The following is a 23,552-nucleotide window of genomic DNA, read 5'->3' as shown; positions in this document are numbered from 1 at the left end:
TTACTAATACTGTTTAGTTACATTAGTACTAATGTAATACTAATACTATGCCCTGTTTGTGCAACTGGCTGAAATGAATTTTTAATTAAGCTCCGCCCTTTTTGACACAACCATATCTGGATCTTTGACCGAATCAAGATGTGTTGAGTCAACTAGCATTGTATTTCACTAAATTCAATTGAATTCTGGTCAAAAAACTATCAGGTCAAAAATGATTAAAAAAAATAGGTCATATCATCAACCTACACAAATACTGTATACTGTACAACAAATTATCAATGGCATAAAAATACATCACTCAGAATCAGTTAATCAGAATTCCCACCATTTTAATGTGACACCACACTGGTGTTATCAAAACCTGAGTAATGAATAAGTTAGCATATTTAGTGCAGTCGTGTGAATCATGAAAGCTTGTTTAAGCACTTATGAATCTATCATTTATGAAAACATCTTTTATGAATATCTCCAGTGATAACCCTGCCCCCTCATCCAAACCTGAACTTTCTGTACAAGTTGGAATCTCAAATCGTGAGAGCATGTTGTTAACACAGTGCATAACAGGATATGGGTCTTCACTTGCTGCTATTTGTAGCAGTGAAAAGGCCCATAAAGCGTTCGTTAAAAACTCTGCGGCTTGGCATTTTTAATAACAGATCACACTTTATGTGGCAATGGCACATGAAACCACAAAACCACAGGTCTTTGTACTCTGTAAGAACACCTCCCTCTATTTCAATCATAACAACAAATCCATGTGATTTAATTGCACAGAGCAGTTTTTATTGACGAGGCTCAGAATGATTATAGATAATTACAGATAGATGTATGTGTGGAATAATGAGCAGTTCCAAACTCATGCTGGCTTGCTCATGCATAATCCTTCATCCTGTTTGGCTCTTCTCAAACAATAATGTGTGGTCTGGCTGATGAGCGAGAGGACTACTGTACACAAACACGGGACGAGGAGAAGAGATGGAGCCGCAACCATACAGGGTAAAGCAGAAAGAGAGTGAAAAAGAAGAACAAATGTATGACTAAGCTATTGCTATTGTAGTTAGACACACTGATGAAGGATATCGTCTCTACTACGTATGCATGTACTGTATATATTAGGGATATAACTGAATACAAGTATATTATTCAGAATAAACAGATAATAAACAACAAATAGGAGGCAAGTTATTTATAAAGCGAGCCCGAGATTGTGTCTGGATGAGACTAGAGGTGTACATCAAGACTGGGATCCCATGGCACATAATAAAAAGGTTGTGCAAGGAGGTTTTTACTTCATGTGAAGCTTGCTGGACGAATTGAACAGATAATGCATCTTAAAAGTTGTTTTGAAAGCTTGCCAGCTTTAGACTATGTGTGAACTGTGTTTAAAATGTGAACTTTAAAAGAAGAGCAACCGCGAAAGCTCATGAGGAGGGTTGCCAGGTTTCAGCAAAAGTTCCACCATGACTACAACTACAAATAAATAAATAAATAAATAAATAAATAAATAAATAAATAAATGCACAAAATACTTAAAACTAGCCCAAATAGTTTGGGAATACAAAAAGGCAGATGCATTTTCTTCTTTTTAGGGGGAACACTAACAGAGGTGTGCATTTTTCTGATCTACAGTATATACAGTATATCAGGAATGTGGATATATGTGTAATATGTTGATATTACACACAGAACCTGGCAACCCTGCTCAAGAAACAAATATCAAGTTCATTAACATTATATGAATCAGAGATGCACTATTGATTTTTTTCGTTAGCGCTTTGCTCCAGTAGTACGACCTAAACACTGCCTTTCTGAGCTCCAGAATAAAACCACATTTCTAATATGTTTCTGTACAAATGATAGATATGTTTTTATTTGAAGAACCACGCGATATCTCCCACGAAAACCACACGCTGTGCACAGAGCTGCATATCTGTGCTGGGTCCCTAAAAATAATCATTTAACTCATAAAAAAAATATTAACTTGTACATTTATTGCTTGTGTTTTGCATCATTCTTAAATGATCATTCTCTATCATTATTAAACAAAAATCTTCCTGGAAAAGGACGCCAGAAGCACTCTGAGTGCATCCAGCTTTACGGAAGATTTAGATCATTTTCATAATTTGTGAATTGACTTCATTTTCCAGCAGCTCTGTTTTTTCCCAGTTTTCCAGTGTTTCCTCCCAAAAAATTAACCAAACCAGTAAAATACATGCATTTGAATGTGCAAAGACAACCACACACACACACACACACACACACACACACACACACACACACACAGAACCTAAATGATGTCAGGAATTATGTTTATCATTCTCACCATGCTGAATGTCCTTCATGTCCAAATGCAGACTGGACATCAGGATTCCTACAGCCTGGGAACGCTTATTACTCAAAACCTTCACTACCTGAGAGTGTGTGTGAGAGAGAGAGAGAGAGAGCAGGAGAGAAAGGTCAAAGGTCAGCCAGCACAGAGAGACCTATCTATCTATCTATATATATATATATATATATATATATATATATATATATATATATATATATATATATATATATATATATATATATATCTGTTACTTCCAGTAAGATTTTGTCAAAACAATCAAACCTATTATTAGCAGAGACACAATCAGCTACATAAACAGTCTTGTTTAATACAATATTCCATCCCAAAAACTCTGCGATGTTGCGATTGACCAAATAAGGTTATTGTGCTAAGCTGGGGAGTGTTTCTTCACAGTTTTGTCCTCATATGGATGTAGAAATATAAAAGTTCATAAAGTCCAGCCAAATGTAATTATCCGAGCGACATAGCTGTCCAGAAAGTTTATCCTGATTTGGGATCTGCAGTGTGCTCACATGCTCCACAATTCACCATGGGGATGCGCAAGAGTGTGACAAGCGGATTGATTCAGTTGTAAACATGTAGCTACTAAAAGAAGGCCATTTGACACGAGGTCATAGACACTGTCAAAGTTCTTATTAGATGAGTACATCAGTTTTTTTATTATTACTTCTAGGGGAGGTTTTTGTTGTTGTTTACTTTTCTCAGAAGCAAAAATGTAAAAATTGGTGTGTACAGAATAGAAAATAGAATAGGTATGGAAAACATTTTCTTTTTTTAAAGGCAAGAATCACCACATCACACAGGTCAGGTCTAAACACAGCAGCATTAGAGGCTTTCCATTATTGCTTTTAATCCAATATTATTCTCATCTGACTGTACATGAACTCAACGCAAAGGCCTGGAGGAGCAGCAGCACTAATATGAGAAACAGTTGGCCTGATCTTTCAGAGTGTGTGTGTGTGTGTGTGTGTGTGTGTGTGTGTGTGTGTGTGGCTGGGAGAAGCCAGGACTCTGTGGGTTCTGGGTAGAAGAGGCCACAGTGGATACCATCAGAATCGATTTCTTTCTCCACTGCTCAAAAACGTCTTTTGGAGAATCCAGTAAGCCAAGTTATTTAAATGCAGGATATAAGTGTGATTCTTCTGAGGTTCTACAAATTTTAGAGAACCTCCTCCACCCTAAATAGCTTCTGGTCATAAACTAAAAGATCTACTGAACTACAGCCAAAGAACAAAAACCTTGTAAATTGAAGAACTCTTGTTCCTAAATATGTTCCTGTGTTCCTCAGAAAGTTCCAGAGTTACAGAAAAACATTCAGAGTTCCAGAAAAAAGTGCCTGAAAATGTCCCTGAAAAAAGTTTCCTGGTTTCTGAAAACACATCTATGGATGGATGGATGGATGGATGGATAGAGGATATATAGTATTTACCCCAAAAGAAGACAATGTTCCTGAATTCATGAAAAATGTTCCTGAGTTTCTAAAAAGGTTTTGTGGTTTTTGGATAGATGGATGGATGGATGGATATATATTTTCCCAAACCAAGAAAATGTTCCTGAGCTCCTAAAAAGATTTTCAGAGCTCAAGAAAAAGTGTCTGAAGACTTTCCTGAGTTTCTGAAAAGTTTCTTGGCTTCCAAGAACACACCTCAGGATGGATGGGTGGAGGGGTCGGTGGTTGAAACCTATCTTAAACCAAGACAAAGTTCTTGACAAAGATTAAGAGCTTTAGAAAAAACTGCCTGAAAAGTTTCCTGAGCTTCTGAAAAAAAGCTTCTTGGTTTTTGAAATCACACCTATGGATGGATGGATGGATGGATGGATCTATGGTGACTATATATTTATCCCAACCCGAGATTGCTTTTTAATATCTGACTAAAGTAGCAGAACAGTAAATGTTGCTCATCATGTCTCATTTCATTTCAAAGACAAGTGTGTATACATCACACAGCCCCAACGACAGCCCCTGTAGCACTTTGGCAGCCAGAATCATAATGACACTGGAGCAGTAACATCAGCTGGGATCAAACCCATGACTTCTTACGCCACATCCAAGTTCTCCAACCACACTGAGTAAATGTGATTCCAGGGCTCAAATAACTAACAGAGAATAGATGCATTTCAACAGTAGGCTGCTTCAATACACACTCGCAGACATAGCCACAGTGCGGCGTAACCACAAAACCACACCAGGCTGGCTGGAGTCTCTGGGTAAGCCTGTGGTTTGGGCTCTGTGGATCTTTAACTTAACCCAGACCCACACAGCGAGAGCAGGAGAGAGAGAGAGTGAGGAGGAATAAAATACAGAGGAGTCAAAACACCCACAAAGTGCTTAGAACCGCTAACCCTTACCAATAATCGATGTCCGTTCCCAATAACAGACATTCCTCTGACCCATGTTCCCATTTTCTTATTCATAGCCCGGTCACTCCCTAATATCATTAACATTCTTTTCCAGTTCATTTAGAACATTTTCCACCACATAATGTGTTAAGACTCTTGTCAAAACACATCAGCAAAAACAATGATTCTGTCTGCCTCGGTCTGTATGTACTGACATGAAGGAACACACCCGTGCATGCTGAGTCATCAAACGTCCTTCTTTTCCCCCTAACGAAGGAACAACCGCATCGTTAATCGCTGAGCAGCAGGGGTTCGGAAGTTAGCGTTCTGTGTATCGTGCTGCTGACTTGTGCTATTTCTTCCTATTTGTGGTGAATGAATGGATGCTTTCCAAATACTAAATAAAAGACACATCCCCTCTGGAAAGCACTGCGGTGAAGCCCATTTCAATGAGAAGCTGCTGAAGGATTTACTACACTTACATAACTCAAGTGTAACTGTTGTTGTAAACTACCTCTAATTACAATGTGCATATATCACAGAAAATGCTCACTTTTGATTGGCTCCTAGTTGTCCATTATTTTTATTGGGACACCTCTTTTTATACCAGCTAACAACACAGGAATGTTACCGTGACAACAAGCATAAATAATGGTTTAGGCTAGGCCTATAGTATGTACGCTGTTCTGTCACCTTAACAGTTGGATGATAAATAATAAAATAAAGGACATCACGTGTATATGATTTAATTAAAAGCATTGAGTTTCCTATTTTATCTTACGGAGTTACAAGAAGGCAATGCTTCTATTTTTATATGCTGGTTAGTAGCTGCAGTATAAGAGAGATATGTCTAGATATTAAAAATAAGAAATTACACCACAGCAATGTTGAAATCTCAATTCTGACTGGTCAGAAGGCGTTGATTAATTTTCTAGTTTCTAACAGCAACTGACTGTTTTTCTAGTTTCTAACAGTGCTGACTGTAATTCAAATCCCATATGATATGGTGAAGTTTCCTGCGAAGAGACATTTGTTTAACATTTATGGAAGGAGTCTCCAGTGTCAGAGGTAAATCTTCAGGACGGAGGAATTTTGTAAATTCCTCCTGGTGAGGCTGGTGAGGGACAACTGTTTACAGACATTATAATGAAAGTTATGGTGTTCCACAACATTCAATGCAATTATAAACAAATAAAAATATGACGTCATTCTTTATTATGCACAAATAATTACTAGTGTTGGAAAATTGCGGTGGTAGAATAGTAATAGAAGAATAATACACTTCAGGATGCATAGTTATAGGAAAATAATGAACTTCAATGTGGTAACAATAACTTCACTTAGTGTCAGGACACATCACAGTGATAATCTCTGATTATTTTCCTATAACAGCATAACCACAAGTGTTTTATTCCTAACATGATTAACTTTCTTAGGAAGCATTGCTCCATTTTGGCTCATGGACTTCTTTGCCTTCACCTCATCCATTATTTAAAAAAAAAACAGGATGTTTTATCTAAATCTTATATAATATTTTTGAATTTGTTAATAGATACAAATATGAACAGATTGTGTATATGTTGGTTTTCATGGTTTTCCATGTGAAGGTCCTCAACTGTGAATTCTCACTGAGAGATTAACTGGACAAATCCTAATCAGTACCAAATAAACAGACCTCCAAACTAAATGCAGATTTGATTTGATTGCAGAGATTCTTTCTCACATTTTTAACCTCCTCGTCTCTGTTAACACTTTTTATATGCACATGTAGGTAGACAGATTCCTGACCTAAGAAATTCGAGCTGAGGAAATGTTTAAATACCAGTGGTATTCTCCAACATCCCAATCAAGCACATGTACAATGACAAGGCCTAAATGTACTGGTAGATTGGCAAGACTTCGCAAGATTGACTTAGCATTGAGTCTTTAAATAAAGCAGGTGAGATGAACTGTAGGTGTGTGAATAGTGTATAAACCCAGCTAGGAATCTGGTGAGGGAGACCCAGTGCTGTTTTGATGATCAATATTTGCTATTTTTACTGATATCATTACTCTACTTACTATATATGATGAAATTATTTGAGATAAGACTGGTGATTATTTCACTGCATGCGTATTTTCAGGTTGTGCTCAAATTTACATGTACTCTGACCAGACGGGGGGTTTGATTTTACAGATCAGATGTGCTGAATTAGGGCCAATATGTTTAAGGCATAAGGCTACTGGGTGGTTTAAATAACTGTCTTTATAATAGAGCCCAATATGTCTCAGTGGATAAAGTCTGTCAGTCTCAGACAGACTATAACTTTACAGAACTAACCAGAAAAAGTATCTCTTGTCAGAAAGCATTTCACTTCACGGTTGTCCTTTTTTTTTACCAGAACTGATCAAAAACAGCTGTTGGTTTCACACTTCTAAAATAAGTCCCTCTGGTTGGCTGTAGTTCAACCTTCCAAAGCAAATGGCTCGGAAACGTATCTAAATTGTCAATCTGTATATACTAAAAATAATCTATGTAAACCAAACTGCAAATTAACTCACTCACTTGAAGAGCAGAGAGGCAGTGTTGCATTAAATGCAGTGGTGATCTCAGTTCAACAGCAGGATGATTGCAGAAAGGCATCAAGCCATCCCTCAGGGTCCAATACTAGGCCCTGTTCATCAAGCGTTCCCAACCATTTCGCCCCTGAACCCCTTCAACCTAAATTATTTGCCTTAAGCACTCCCTGAGATGTTAAGCAGGCTAACTTTTGTTGAAAAGATTTTTTTTTTTAATTCAGCTTTTTTGTTCAGCTTTTGATGCTGTTTTTTGCTACAACGTGAAACATTCAACTATTAGCCAGGGTTTCATGTTTGTTTTCATATGTCTTATTAAGAAAGCTGGGTTCATTCTTTCATTAGAAAGATGCTCCAAACACATCTTACACTTTGGGAGGGGTTTGGCCATTGTCACTGTCTGTTCATGTAAATCCAAATCTTAAATATTCCTTGCTGTACTTACAAAATGCTGCCTGCTTTGGAATTTCTGTTGTCATAGATGTTCCTCCTCTTTTGATTTTTCTTTCACTGGCAATATATCTGTCCATTTTAAGTGATTTGAAGGAATTGTAAAGCTGAAGACATATCTAGTCACAAAGAATGTTTTAGAGAGTTAACACTGTAGTTTATGTTTAACTCTCAAGTGCTAAGAACTATCATTACATGAGAAATGCTATCACATTGTACAAATGATGTGCTTTTTGACTATATATACTATACTATACTATACTATATATATACAGTTGAGGTCAAAAGTTTACATCCCCCTTTCAGAATCTGCAAAATGTTCATTATTTTACCAAAATAAGAGGGATCATACAAAATGCATGTTATTGTTTATTTAGTGCTGACCTGAATAAGATATTTCACATAAAAGATATTTACATATAGTCCACAAGAGAAAATAATAGCTGAATTTATAAAAATGACCCCGTTCAAAAGTTTACATCCCCTTGATTCTTAATACTGTGTTGTTACCTGAATGATCCACAGCTGTGTTTTTTTGTTTACTGATAGTTGTTCAAGAGTCTCTTGTTTGTCCTGAACAGTTAAACTGCCTGCTGTTCTTCAGAAAAATCCTTCAGGTCCCACAAATTCTTTGGTTTTCCAGCATTTTTGTGTATTTGAACCCTTTCCAACAATGACTGTATGATTTTGAGATCCATCTTTTCACACTGAGGACAACTGAGGGACTCATATGCAACTATTACAGAAGGTTCAAACGCTCACAGATGCTCCAGAAGGAAAAAACATGCATTAAGAGCCGGGGGGTGAAAACTTTTGAACAGAATGGAGATGTGTACATTTTTCTTATTTTGCCTAAACATCATATTTTTTCACTTAGTACCTTCAGAGGCTACAGAAGATAGTTACATGTTTCCCAGAAGACAAAATAAGTTAAAAAAAAACTTATTTTAACCCCCAGGCTCTTAATGCATGGTTTTTCCTTCTGGATTTTTCTGAAGAACAGCAGGCAGTTTAACTGTTCAGGACAAACAAGGGACTCATGAACAACTATCACTAAACAAAAAAACACAGCTGTGGATCATTCAGGTAACAACACAGTATTAAGAATCAAGGGGATGTAAACTTTTGAACGGGGTCATTTTTATAAATTCAACTATTATTTTCTATTGTGGACTATATGTAAACATCTTTTATGTGAAATATCTTATTCAGGTCAGCACTAAATAAACAATAACATGCATTTTGTATGATCCCTCTTATTTTGGTAAAATAATAAACATTTTGCAGATTCTAAAAGGGGTATGTAAACTTTTGACCTCAACTGTATATATATATATATACACACACACACACAATAATGTACCACTGACAATTCACACAAACCCCATGGAACGGACCCCTGGGTGGGAAATCCTGATCTACATCAACACAATTCAGTTTTTCAGACTTTCTCCAATTCACAGACTCCAGCTATTATACATCTTTAAAAATTATTTAACTAACTATTTATAGGCTATTTAACATGAGAAGAAAACATAAAAAATGGCTTCTTAAATTTGTAACAGTTAAAACAATGTAGATTTATTTTACCTGTTTAGTCTTGGATTTGGAGATGGTATCAGAGATTGGCTTCTTCTTCTCTTTCACTGCACTTTTGGCAAAAAGCTCAACAAAATCTTCAAAGTCAACATGTGGCTCCTCCACCTTCTCCCATACCAGGTGTGTGTTTGGTTCTCTGTGGCCAAAGGAGAATAAGAAATTCTTGAATTGTGATAAAGAAACGCATAACACCAACATGATAATGTTATAATTTGGATGCACTGATACCAGTGCTACTAATATCTAACGGTACATGGGTTTCTGGTGCATATGGAGTTTTTCTTTAATCTAATTATATTTTAATATCTAGGCAGGATTTTTAACTTCTGACAATTAGTCCCAAGTTTATTCATTGTAATACTCCAGAGATACACATGCACATACCACTCATATACTATGTATGTTGAATGCAGAATACACACATCATTTACACTTAATGAGGCAAATGATTACTTTTTGGCATGCAGCTGTATTCTGGTCCAGTATAAAGGCTTCATGGGTCGTGGAGGCTCTATGACTGCCTTCAAAGGGACAGAGTCCTGAGATGAACCCACTGACATCAACCTGAGAGAAGGTGGAGGAACAGGTCCACACCCAGGAGGAGGTGGTGGAGGTGGAGGTCCAAAGCCAGTAGGAGGTGGTGGAGGTGGAGGTCCAAAACCTGGAAGAGGTGGTGGAGGTGGAGGTCCAAAGCCTGGAAGAGGTGGTGGAGGTGGAGGTCCAAAGCCTGGAAGAGGTGGTGGAAGTGGAGGTCCAAAGCCTGGAAGAGGTGGTGGAGGTGGAGGTCCAAAGCTCGGAAGAGGTGGTGGAGGTGGAGGTCCAAAGCCTGGAGGAGGTATTGGAAGTGGAGGTCCAATGCCTGAAAGAGGTGGTGGAGGTGGAGGTCCAAAGCCTGGAAGAGATGGTGAAGGTGGAGGTCCAAAGCTTGAAGAAGGTGGTGGTGGGGGTGGGGGTCCGAAGCTTGTAGAAGGTGGTGGAAGTGGGGGAGGGGGTGGGGCCTTCACCAGGGGTTTAACAGATGTAGGCTGAGGGCAAGGAGGTGGTGGATGTGGAGGAGGTTGTACTACTGACTCGATTGGTCCCGAAGTTGGGGGCAGCAGTGGAGAAGCTGAGGATACAGCTGGACCAGTCATAATAGGAGGTGGAGGAGATGGAAGGGTTTGTGTTGTACCCTTCTGCTGTGGTCTTTGGCATTTATGTAGCTGTACCACTGATGAGGTGGTGCTGTCAATTAAATCACAAGCTCCTGACTGATCAGATAAAGGCACTGTAAACTTGAAGTCCTCCTCGATGGGAGAGGTTTGGACCGACCTCGCCTCGTAAGCAGACATTCGTTCAGTGATTTTTTTAAACACTTGACCAAGATTAACACCATCTGTCACCGTTCCTGTCAATATTTCCTCAGAGGCGTTCAGAGGTCTGCGGCCTTGCTCCAGATATTGTATCTTCTCTCTTAACTCCTTGATCGTTCTCTCCAGCTCATCAATTGATAGAGAATTCCGATCCGGAACAGTGGACTTGTTCTACAGAGAGTAAGGATGGAGGAATAAAATGGAGCTGAAGAGAAACACAGATCCTGTATGCTAAATAAATAATTCTATCCAGTAGAACTTCTACACAAACCTTTTTTACAGACTTTTTACAGAAAAGGTCTAGACCTGTGGTACACTCTATTTCACCCAGAATCTTTTCAGTAAATATATGTACTTAGGGACATGTTTAAGGAAAAGATTTTGGGTGTGATAATGGATAACAAAGTGAGAACTGAGGTGTTAATAATTAAGAAAGTTAAGACAAGTGTACATGTGGTTCTATTTGAATGAAACCAATAGTGTCACGATTATTTCACAGCAATTTGCAAACACTTACAGTTATTTAATTATTAAAGAACATCATGTCATACATTTTCTCCCTTTTGGAATGTCCACAAAACACAAAAAGTAAGTTATCTGTCATATTATGGTAGCTATAAACACTCATTCCCTCACTTTATATTTAAGATAATAAGACATAAAATTTCAGCTTATGATGTTACTGAGAAATCACAAACTCGTCTTTCCTGATGACTCTCCCAAAAAGTTACGTCTTTTACCTCAGACTGTACTGTCTGTCACTGACAAGTACTGACACTAGAGACTCATTCCAAAAATGTTAAATAATAGTCTCCTTACAGAAAACTTCATCATATTAGATGTTTTTCTTTGTTGAATAACATGTTTTTTTCCAAAACTGTTTATTAGTCTTAGATTAAGTGAAGCTTCTAACATACAAGGGCTCATTTATTTATCTTTTAGCAAAGCTGTGTGTAAATGTTTGCACAAGCCAAACCTAACAAAAAATTTCCCGATTCACCCGATTTACCAAAGTTTCGGAAATGCTGATTTTCTCCGTACACGTGTGCGGATGTTGACGAATGCCGATCACCCATAAATTACCAGGGGCATACACGGCACAGCTGACTTGTATTTGGTGATGCCCACAAAACTCCATAAAAAGCAAAGCTCACACAGCTCAAATAGCGAGCGAAAGGCAAAAGTAGACTTTCTCAGAGGTAGAAGTGAACAGACTGGTGTAGAGCCAACAGCCTGTCTCTGAATGTCGGCAAAACTAAAGAGATGGTGGTTGACTTCAGGAGAGCACGGTGCAACCGCTCTCCACTCAACATCAACGGCTCCTCTGTGGAGATCATGTTCACCTGGCGGAGAACTTCACCTGGTCCTTCAACACCAGCTCAATAACCAAGAAAGCCCAGCAGTGTCTCTACTTTCTGCAAAGACAGAGGAAAGCCCATCTCCCACCTCCCATCCTCACCGTATTCTACAGAGGGACTACTGAGAGCATCCTGAGCAGCTGCATCACTGCCTGGTTTGGAAATTGCAGCATCTCGGATCGCAAGACCCTGCAGTGGATAGTGAGGACAGCTGAGAAGATCATCGGGATCTCTCTTCCCTCCATCATAGACATTTACAGCACACGCTGCATCCGCAAAGCCACCAGCATTGTGGAAGACCCCACACACCCCTCACACAAACTCTTCACCCTCCTGCTGTCTGACAAACGGTAGCGAAGCATTCGGGCCTCACAGCCAGACCATGTAACAGTTTCTTCCCCAAGCCATCAGACTCCTCAATACTCAGAGACTGACAACACACACACACACACACACACACACACACACTCAAGTGAACACCATCCCACTCCCTTTGCAATCTTTGTACATTTCTGTATTTACTACCTACCTACTCACAATTATTTTTTGCTGCTACTGTATTAATAAAAATATTGTATATAATTCTTGTCATTACAGTACTGTCTACCTGGCTGCTACCCCAATAACTGCTATGTCCGTATACAGTATAAGCTTATCTGCCAAATACTATGTCATAGTATCTTATGTTTACATTCACAGCAATTTATTATATTGTTATTCTTTTGCACTACCTGTTGCAATAAAAAAGAATTATTTAACAATGTGACAACACCTGAAAGGCCAAAATCTGGAGCCAAATTACAGAAACTGTGAATTAAGTGAAGTGCAAACAATGCTTTGATATGAAAAAAAAAAAAAAAAAAACATATCTATGATTGTTGACACCAAGCACAACACACAGAGTAACTGCTATGTTTAATTGTTCTTTTTAATTCAAAGCAAAGAGTGCTGGCATCCCTTGGCCAGAAATCCCTCCGCAATACCATGTTAGAAAAGCAGGAAGCGACTGGTTTGCAGCACACTAGGGCATATACAACACACTGCAGCTTTAGACATACTAGATCAGTCACTTATTAGTCACTTAGTGCTGGCTCCTTTTATACAACAGCATTCTTCATTAAATGACCACTCTTATTTTTCTTAATTCATGGATATACAGCATGCTGGCTTGCTTCCTTTATTTTTTCATATTTAATATTTTTTTGGTTAATACCATTAATATGAAATGACCAGGACAGCATAATCCATATCCAAGTGCCGTAACTCATCGCTGTTTTAATGTTGTATAGCCGATCGATCAAGATTTATATTAGTTAGTTTCTTATACGTAAATTTACACACACTCAGGAACATGAGTAGGATACAAAAGTTTTTCCAAAATTATGGGATTTTCATGAATACCAAATTTCTTGTTTAAAGGCTCCTACAAACGATTTAAGAATAAGTCTGTTCATATCCAGCTTGATAAATGAGGCTTAATAAACTTATTATAGCATGAGCGCATTAATATTAACCTGTGATTTGCTGCTGCTCTTATAACAATTTAATCAACACCGTCTGACCAATCAGATTCGAAAATTCAACAGTGCTATGGTGTAAAAAGTATTAACAGGGTGAAGTTCTGCATTCGCTTATGACAAATGATGATGCTCAGCTTATTGTGGATTTTATTTCATTCTAGATGGCGAGCTGTTTTGCTGGAGTAAATGAGAAATGATGAAATAAAATAAAAGAATCTTAGACTTTTGGATCTTATTGTACAATTTTCCCCAGTTTGGTAAGCTTGGGTTACTTGAGTCAATGAAATGCATTGTAAGTAAAGCAAAACAATGCTTACAATGTGTGTGTGTGTGTGTGAGAGAGAAGATAGGGCCTTTCCAATAACACAGGCCAGGCATGCATGCGGTATACCACAAGGCATTAAAAGTGGTTTGGCTGATGGGGGAAAATCTACTCTTGCTTCCCGGATAATGGGGTGAGGGCGAACACGGAGGAATAAAGGAATCGCCCCATTCAGCATGTAAAACTAAATGCACGCACACATGTACACACACACACAAACCAGTAGTGTGGGTCACAGGAGTCTAGAGAGTCTAGACGCCAGGAGTGGTGTCTCTGTGGGCTCCTTGTAGGCGAGCCGCGGATTCTGGGGAAATCAGGCGAAAGAGCCAATGCTACACCATGATCCAGCCTCAAACAGCTTCAAAAACTTCAAATGCCCTTGTGTGTGTGCGTGTGTGTGTGTGTGTGTGTGTGGTTCAGGGAAAACCTTGTACATTTGAGGTCTAATTATTTACAGACGTGATAGCACTATCTCTCTGAGAAGTGTAAAATGTTTCATTGAGTTATATCTTTTCAAATGTTATAGCAATGCAAAATATTTGCATCTCATCTTACTTATTAGGAACATAAACAATATTTGTAGGATCCTCCTGACAGTAAGTGTGTGCTGATGGAGGGAATGGGAAAGCCATTAAATCGATTAGAGAATTTCAAGGAAGTCAAACAAGTTTCATGTTGTAAATAATTTTATCCCCAATCTAACGTCATATTCAACTCATAAACCCAGGTCAGAAAGCATGTATATCTATTAGAGATCATTTAAGGATCTACTCATGCAGTGGGTATAAGCCTCTTTTATACTTTAGCACCATTAGCCTTGCAGCTGTAGTGCAAAACTGAGAAAATAAAATTCATTCACCAAGTATCCTGGTTGATCAACTAGCATTTCAGGTAAGGGGAATTTTTTTCCCAAGTCTGATTTTTTTTTTGCCCATAAACCTTAAGTGCTCAGCTGTAAACTTAGACACAATAGATAAAAGCATCTACGAAATGAATCAACATAAACGTAAACAGAATCTCAACCACAGTATGAAATAATGAAATACCGCCAAGACGGCTGGACAGGAATGGATCTAGATTTGTAGATCACCCTCCCCACTCATGAGATATGAGCTGTGTCCTTATAACAACATGCTAATAAGTCAGTTATAGACAGCACTTTTCCTCTACAGACCCCACACACTGATGAATTAGGGTTCCTACTCTTTTAGGAAATCTTTTTACAGTCTAAGAGTTTTCCAGGAAATGTTCCATAACTCATCGCTTGTAAAAAATTAGTGCCTTACATCTGCATTTGTAGTATTGCCTCTCTCATCAATTTGGGAACAAGTAACACGAATCTGGACCCATCATAAACGTCTGACATCAGCTTGTGAGAAAACACAGTTACTGTATTATGCAAGTAATGAAACACCTGGGACGTGGTGTTATAGGAAAATAATCAGTGATGGTGTGGTATGGTATGGCCTGATGTGAAGCAGAGTTACTGTGACCACTCATCATTTTCAACTGCTCATCCCAAAGTCATTTATTCCTCTTATACTACAGCAACGTGCCAGCATGTCATACATTTTATCCTTTTAAAGTGACATTTTAACAACATCTATATATATAAACTGATCAGTCATAACAATTATCTCATTACAGTTACTGTCAAGGGATGGGATATGTTATCCAGAAAGTGAACAGTCAGTTCTTGAAGTTGATGTGTTGGAAGCTGGAAAAATGGGCAAGTGTAAGGATATGAGCGACTTTGACAAGGGCCAAATTGTGAGGGCTAGATGACTGGGTCAGAGCATCTCCAAAACAGCAGGTCTTGTGAGGGGTTCCCAGTATGCAGTGGTTAGTACCTACCAAAAGTGGTTCGAAGAAGGACAACCAGTGAACCGGCAACATGGTAATGGGCGCCCAAGGTTTATTACTGTGTGTGGGAAGCAAAGGCCATTTGGTCCGATCCCAGACAAGAGCTACTGTAGCACAAATTGCTGAAAAGGCTAAAGCTGGCTATGATAGAAAGGTGTCAGAACACACAGTGCATCGCAGCTTGCTGTGTATGGGGCTGCGTAGCCGCAGACCGGTCATGCTGAGCCCTGTCCACTGCTGAAAGCACCTACAATGGGCACGTGAACTGGACCATGGAGCAATGGAAGAAGGTGGCCTAGTCTGATGAATCACATTTTCTTTTACATCATGTGGACGGCCGGGTGTCACTTACCTGGGGAAGATATGGCAGCAGGATTTACTATGGAAAGAAGGCAAGCTGGAGGAGGCAGCGTGATGGTTTGGGTAATTTTCTGTTGGGAAACCTCCCTTCATGGCAACGGTATTCCCTAATGGCAGTGGCCTCTTTCAGCAGGATAATGCGACCTACCACACTGCAAAAATTGTTCAGGAATGGTTTGAGGAACATGACAAAGAGTCAACTTGGTGTTGACCTGGTCTTCAAATTCCCCAGATCTCAATCCGATCAAGATGGGCTGTGCTGGACAAATAAGTCCGATCCATGGACCCACCTCAGCAACAGTTAAAGGATCTGGTGCTAACGTCTTAACAGCACACCTTCAGAGTCAGAGCTGTTTTGGCAGCACATGGGGGACCTACACAATTAGGCAGGTGGATTTATGTTATGGCTGATCAGTATATATATATATATATATATATATATATATATATATATATATATATATATATATATATATATATATATATAATTTAATGCATGACAACCATCCTATAAATTCTATTTAATTATTGATTTACTTAAGAATAGCACAAGAGAACACAATGTGGATGTACACAAACACACAAATGAATACCTGCATATTAAAAATCATTCTTTCACACACACCTGGGCGGTAGTAGAGGCTGGAGGCCAGAGGGTTTGTAATCGCCCTGGTGCCCGTGCCTCAGGCAGACCAAGTGGAGCCCATGTGTACAACTGCTCCTTCTGAGAAAGAGAGAGAGAGAGAGAGAGAAAGAGAGAGAGAGAGAGGGAGGGAGGAATGGAAGATGGAGAATATGGGGAAAGTATAAAAACAATCAGTATTAATATGGGAATGTAAGGACAGTTTCTTTTTAAAAGTGTCTATCTAAAGGGAAGAGTGACCTCTGCTGGTACACACTCAGACCTTCCAGCTAAAGCATAAAGATGAGGTTGTAAGCTGGTTAGGTTAATTCAGGGTTAATTAAACATTAACATAAGCCTTGTTAGCGCAGTATGTAACACATCAGTCTCATAACCTGAAGGTCATGAGTTCGGCCCTCACGCGGGACATGGGTTTGTTTAGGGTTTTAGGGCAGTGGTGGCTCAAGCGTCAAGGCTCTGGGTTACTGAGCAGAAGGTCAGGGGCTCACGTGCCAGCACTGCCAATCTGCCACTGTTGGGCCCTTGAGCAAGGCCTTTGACCTTCTCTGCTCCAGGGGTGCTGTATGATGGCTGACCCTGCGCTCTGACCCTAGCTTCCTAACAAGCTGGGATATGCGAAGAAAAGAATTTCACTGTGCTGTAATGTATATGTGACAAACAAAGGCTTCTTCTACTTAAAACACACCATGTTTAGCACCTTATTTAAGCCATGTTTGTGCCTCGACATCGTTGTGTTGCTTTGTTAGCTTATACTTTTTAGAGTCTTTTAGAAATTCTTATTTTGAGGAACACCTCTTTGTTTGGTTGGCTTGGTCTTTTTTGTATATTTAAAATTTCCTAAACTTTAGGTACTTTCGGGTAAAATTATGATGTTATACTGTTAATCTACTTTTCTACCTTATATTATATTAATATTAATCATCCTAGGAACCACACCAAAAATAATTTTAAAAGCAAGAAGCCCTACTTCCTTGCTCTGACTTCAAAACTTTCATATCATCTGAAAAAGGCTTCAGATAGATGTTATTGCATTCCCATCCCAGAATGTGTGACGCAGCTTAAATCTTCTTTATTCCTATTCTTCTTCATTCCTCATGCATCAGAACAATGACTGATATGTGGGTTTGACAGTTGGCATCATGCCAGTTAGAAATCTCCATTAACAAGCAGGACAAAAATTACAGGTCATGTGGAGCACTTATGTAATGAGATTAGCAGGTGTGTGTGTTCATCTGTTCACACAAATCAGCCCTGACTGATTAAGTAAACGGAGAGGAACAGAATTACACTCATTACACAGGTTAATAAAGAACCTCAAAGCTTCACCTACTATGATCAGTCACATGATGATTCATAAATATTAGCAGAATTATTGGCACCCTTCATAAAAACAAGTGCAGACACGCGCACGCATACGCACATACGCACATACACACACACACACACACACACACTTTTCATCACTTTTCCTCCCCATAGTCACTGAATGTCCGGAGGTGTTTAATGATGTGCTATATGATGTGAGATAACAGTGTTAATTTTAGCAAGTTCCTTCAGCAGCTGCCTGCCTTCTGTCTGATTTCTTCGTTAACACTGGGCCAAAAATATCTGCACGCACACACACACACACACACACACACACACAGCTGAATGTTTAGCATGAGAAATAATCAGATATAGTTCCCTGAGGGACTCATTTCATATACTGTCATATACTGGATATAATTACAGTCAAAATTATGTAATTATGGAAAATCTTAATGTCTACACTAAGGCCAGCTACATGGACATTATTAAACATAGTGTAATTTTAAGGTCTAAGTATTTATAAGACAGGATATTTGCAGCTATATTGGCTTGCAAGAAAAATAATGATAAGTTAGGTTCCGAGAATGTCGCTAATTTAGTTTTAAAGCACATCATGATCTCTGATTACAACTGGAAATAAATTCAAAGAGAGAGAATAAAAAAGAGAAAACATACATTAAAACCAGGCTTGTCGACTGCATCACTTCCTGTGACTGGCTTTCTGAGGCAGTCATTGAAGGGCTGAAGTATTCCCAAAGCCAGAAACCGTGAACAAATCTTCTCAGCTTCTTCACTATCAATGTCAGTATCAGCTGCAGAGAACCTTTCTGACAGAGAACGACCTGAGAAAGAGAGCGAGTCAATACACCATGTAGTATTATGTCCAACATATAATGAACATTTTTTTTTACCCTATTTTCATGCAATTTGGTCATTTGCCAATTCTCACAAACTTGGCTAGTTCTCCCTTATCACATGTCAGCCACCAGGCATGGGGGTGAAGGCTAGCATGTGGTTAAGGCTTTGGGCAACTCATTGGAAGGTCAAGAGTACAAATGCAAACACCACCATGCTACGTCTGCTGGGGTCTTGAGCAAGACCCTCAAACCTCAAACTGTGCATTGTATCTTGTCTCAATTGTACATTGCTTTGGATAAAAATGTAAGCCAAATGAGGAAAAGTAAATGCTTCTTCCAAGAGTAACAACTTTTCTCCCACTCAGACAACAGGACCAGTTTTGCTCTCTTGGGCTCCTGGCCAGGGATAATTGTGGCAGCAGGAACAGAAGAAATGGAATATTTTGCACTGTGATTGCTTGCTATATAGGTTAAATATTAGCGAAATATAAACATTTTAATGGAATAAGGGAAACGTTTCCAAATCCAACCTATAATTCAAACTATTTAATTGCTTTATCCCTGTAAGATTACTGTGAATCCAGAGACTATTCTGAGAAAATCAGTGGATGGGACACATTCAAACACTCATTCACACCTAAGTGCAATTCAGTCCAGTCCACCCACTGGCATATTTTTGGAAGGAGGAGGGGGGCTGGAGAACTTGGAGGAAACCCACACAGACAGAGGGAAAACAGACTGTAATCAGACAGTAACGTGAGCTCAGGTTGACCCTGGCGCAGTGAAGCAGCAACACTACCTGCCACCCTCAAACTATTCAGCATTTTTAAAAGAACTTTCTGCCTCAATATTGTTCTCATTTGCAAAAGGTCATTTAAGTAGTTCATCTAGTAATCTAGTACCAAGAGCTGTCTCACCTAAGAATACATCTTGAAATGTGGTTCTGGCAGTTGCCTGTAAACAGGAAGATGATTGCTGATTTCTGAAAGTGTGGAATTCTCTTTGTAAAAGATCAGAACACCCGTCTAAAGCCTGATACCAGCTACCATCAAAACCTGCTGGGCTGGCAATGCTACAGGAGCGCTGTCTGTGTGTCCTCCACCGCTCAGCTCTGAATGACCCCTGACTCAAGCTAAGGTCTTGGCTAAGTTTGCGTGGACACATGGGGCTTGGAGCAGGAGTGGCACAGGGTGAGTGTGGAGGAGAAGACAACTGCCTCGTAGTTGTCTTCACATAAGATGGCTGGATGGTAGGGTACGGTTTGACCCCAGAACTCGAGGTTCTGCGATGTTGTGAGCCTGGATCCACAATGCTCTCTGACAACCACGGGGTAAAAGAAGTGCCAGTACTTTTCCTCCTTTTCTGGGCAGGACCGCTTGGCCTTGTCTTCTCCATGAAGATATCATGTTCCTCACAAGGTGCCATAATAAGATCCACAGTGCTGACACTCTTCTGTGGCATGAAAGTTACCTGCCTGACCATTGTTCCTGGGTCAACTCTGAGGTCAGTAAGCAGCTCGATTGAGTCAGGGCTGATATTCAAACTCTGAGTCAGGCTGCTGTTTCGCTGGAGACCCTCCTCAATTGGGGATGAGAGAGATGAACCTTCTTCCAGATGCTCCTCGGCACTCCCGTAGGACGTGCTGGTTGTTGAGGTGTCCAGGATGCTCACACTACTGGTTTCTTTGCTTAAATTTGCCTGAATGCTTTGGCTGCTTTCTGTTTTGGTAATAGTCATCATAGTATTCTGAATGTGGAAGCCACTTCCTGTTTTGGTGACAGGTGCCACTACATGGTTATGTAATATCTTTGTGACACTTGGACTCTGAATACTATGGCTTCTTGGTCTATTTTCAGAGGTTTCAGTTTTTCCATCAGCAAAATTAGCAAAGGAAGAAGGAGGCGTATTTGGTACATCTGCTTCTGCAGCTAAAGACAAAGAAGCTCCAACAGTCTCATTTTCCTGAGGTTCATTTTTACTCTTTACTCTAATCTCCAGGTCCTGGATGATCTCAGATTTCCCTGTTTCTGTCCATCCTTGTCCGCCTACTTCACTGCCCCACTGCTCCAGTCTGATGGTCCTCTGGATATCTGTCAATATATCTTGATTCTCAGAGGCTGAATGGAAGCTGCAGAGATCAGTGTCAGATCCAGACTTGCTGCTCTCCCTCATCCTGTCTTCCAAACCCATATCCACAGATGGCTGTCTACTTCCTGGAATCTGCCTACTCTTTTGTGGATCACTGTAAAGTGTAAAGCCTTCTAGATCCTCCTTTGAAATGGTTCCATCACCAACACCACTTCCGCAATTATTTCCTTTATTCCCCACATCATTTCTGGATGCAGCCTTCCGGGACAATCCCTTCCGGATTTGGATGTTGGAAAAGACAGAACTCTTAGAGCTCTCAGTCTTGGACTTCTTCTCAGCCAAATCAGCAGATGATTTCCTGACTTTGTCCTGAGACTTCTTTATCTTTCTGGAGCCCTCTGCATCTTTGCAATCAAATCCATGCTTGTCTGTGATGCCCTCTGCCCTGGATGCATCTGCCTTCCTCTGCTTGGCTTCCTGGTTACCCATGTTCCTCAGGAAGCAAACCCCTTTAGTGATCAGGCCACGCCGAGAGCGAGTATTCTCTGGTTGACATGCCTGCTCTTTCTGCCTCTGCTGCTTAGCCTCTCCCTCCCATTTTTGCTCCACACTATCTGGCTTTCTCTGTCCCTCACACTGTAATCCTTCACTCTCTCTCTCTGTGGTTGGGAGCAGCTGTTGCGATGATGTAACCTGTGACGCTATGACGGAAGACATGAAGGGGGGTGGTTCTTCATCTATCTCTTTTGCATTTTCTCTCTCTCCCTCTTGATTCCTTTCTCTCAACTGGTCATAAGACTGATTTGGTGATTTGCATCCCGGGATGCTGGATGACCGGCCAAACCGGGGATGCTCAGCTTGACCCGGTAAAGCTGCACATGACTGGGATTTTGAATTAGACCCTTTCTGTAGCTGTTTTTGTTTTCTGATGAGGCTTGTAAGGCTGCTCTTTCTCCTATCTCCCTCTTGATGGCTGAAAGGAGAAGGGTAGAAGATCTCTCGCAACAAGGGAAACTGTGTCTCTGTAGTCTGAATGGTCTGCATCCTGTCTCACACAAAAACACACACATGTATTTACACTTAATCAGCACAATTAGAGAATTCTCACCTCAAAAAAAAACACCCTGACAGTTAAAAGTAATAACAGATTATATAGTGATCACCTCTGCAGATTTAGAGTCCTATCCTCTTGAAATCTAGCAACTTTTGCTGAAGTTATAAGAACAAGACAAAATATATAAAGTGCATTTAACTATGCAAAAACCACTCCTGTTTCATAATATTATAGTATTACTAATGTAAGGTGACTTTTAGCTTTCGTTCCTCTCTCTCTGCCTCTTACAGAGGTGCTGCTGAGGATTAACACTGACCTGAATTTTTCTCTGAGTCAGTCCTTGAAGAAGAAAGAAAATGAAAAGCCAGCGGAGAATGTAATGCCTGGATTTATCTCCCTTTTCCTTTAAAAAAAAAAAAACAAGAGCAAGTCACATGAATGGCGTATGAAAGCCCCAAGCAAAAGTAAGGAAACCACATTCATACTGGTCTTAATCCCAATTCAAACAGGATTATTAATGCAGTAGGTCAGACTTAACTGGTGAGAATATGTTGAATAGGAATTGATGCTATAAGTAGAATTGTCTGGTGATTCCTGCTGTGATCTAAAAAGACAATAGATAGAAAGGATTTTATGATTGATGAGGGTGTGTGTATGTGTGCGGGCGCATCATGTGAGCTACCAAACTGCTTGCATAAACTGGAAATTGGTGATATGCAGACATCATGCACTCACAGCACACACCACACATATGAACAGTACCTATAAGCGATCATTTCTAAACATTTATTAATTTGAAACTAATTGGCGTTTACAGACATATAGTATGTAACTTGTAAGTACGTATGTGTTAATTACAAGTAATACATGTTTTGCCTATTGGGCTGTAAAATACAGGTTTATACAGTAGTACATCTGTAACAATGCAGTAAGTAAGGAATAAAACACTTTATAAATAATCAAAGATGTGGTGGTGTGATGAAGCAGAGTTGCTGTTACCACCCTGAAGTTGATCCTTTTTCTTTAACAGTATGTCCTGAAGTGTGTTATACCCCTTATACCATAGTAATTTGCTTTATTTATTAAAGAATAACATATTATACAGTCTTTCCCTATCTCTTCAAGCTAAAAAGACAAAAAAAATGCAGCTTGGTACTAAGAAACTGCAAACATCCTGTCCTAAAGAATTAGTTTTAGATTATGTGGAGTGCTCGCCATACAAGTGCCTGTGCAAGCTGTTCCTAGAGAAACAAAAATATACTAAACAAGTGCATCAGTGTAGATGTTTGATTTGCAGACGCACTAATGTCAAAAATGCTGTTATAGAAATTTAATCAATTGGGAAGTGTTGTGGAATAATAGATAGTAATGTAGGTCACAAATGTGTAAAAATGACTAACATTCAAAAACTAATAATTTTTTTTTACTTTAATGGATGAATAATTACTGATATCGTGTTGACATGGCTGTATTCATATTTTTTCATTTGCAAATGTATTACCTGTAAGAACTACATGTTTCTCCATTAAGGT

The 23,552-nt window shown here is 39.5% G+C and overlaps 1 protein-coding gene across 3 annotated transcripts in view; it reads right to left on the bottom strand.

Annotated features, from left to right (window-relative positions):
• Positions 1–23,552, bottom strand: part of fmn2a (formin 2a) — a 204,677-nt gene that overhangs the window by 27,001 nt on the left and 154,124 nt on the right. For 2 of the 3 annotated variants that reach the window (XR_008302519.1, XR_008302518.1), the window contains exons 5-6: positions 22,559–22,624; positions 22,336–22,423 (exon numbers count right to left, since the gene is read on the bottom strand). Coding sequence is in view for 1 of the 3 variants with exons in the window: in XM_053237474.1 (XP_053093449.1) it covers positions 2,324–2,411; positions 9,287–9,431; positions 9,749–10,818; positions 16,696–16,794; positions 18,697–18,863; positions 19,796–22,010 (3,784 nt within the window). In the remaining 2 variants the exon portion in view is untranslated. Of the gene's footprint in view, positions 1–2,323; positions 2,412–9,286; positions 9,432–9,748; positions 10,819–16,695; positions 16,795–18,696; positions 18,864–19,795; positions 22,012–22,335; positions 22,424–22,558; positions 22,625–23,552 lie in introns of those variants that run through there. The other variant, XM_053237474.1, reaches the window with a different exon arrangement.

This window comes from Pangasianodon hypophthalmus, chromosome 10 (genome assembly GCF_027358585.1).
Source record: "Pangasianodon hypophthalmus isolate fPanHyp1 chromosome 10, fPanHyp1.pri, whole genome shotgun sequence".
NCBI classification, from domain to species: domain Eukaryota; kingdom Metazoa; phylum Chordata; class Actinopteri; order Siluriformes; family Pangasiidae; genus Pangasianodon; species Pangasianodon hypophthalmus.
The sequence above is the reverse complement of the archived record's forward strand: the minus strand, read 5'-3'. Positions and strand labels throughout refer to the sequence as shown.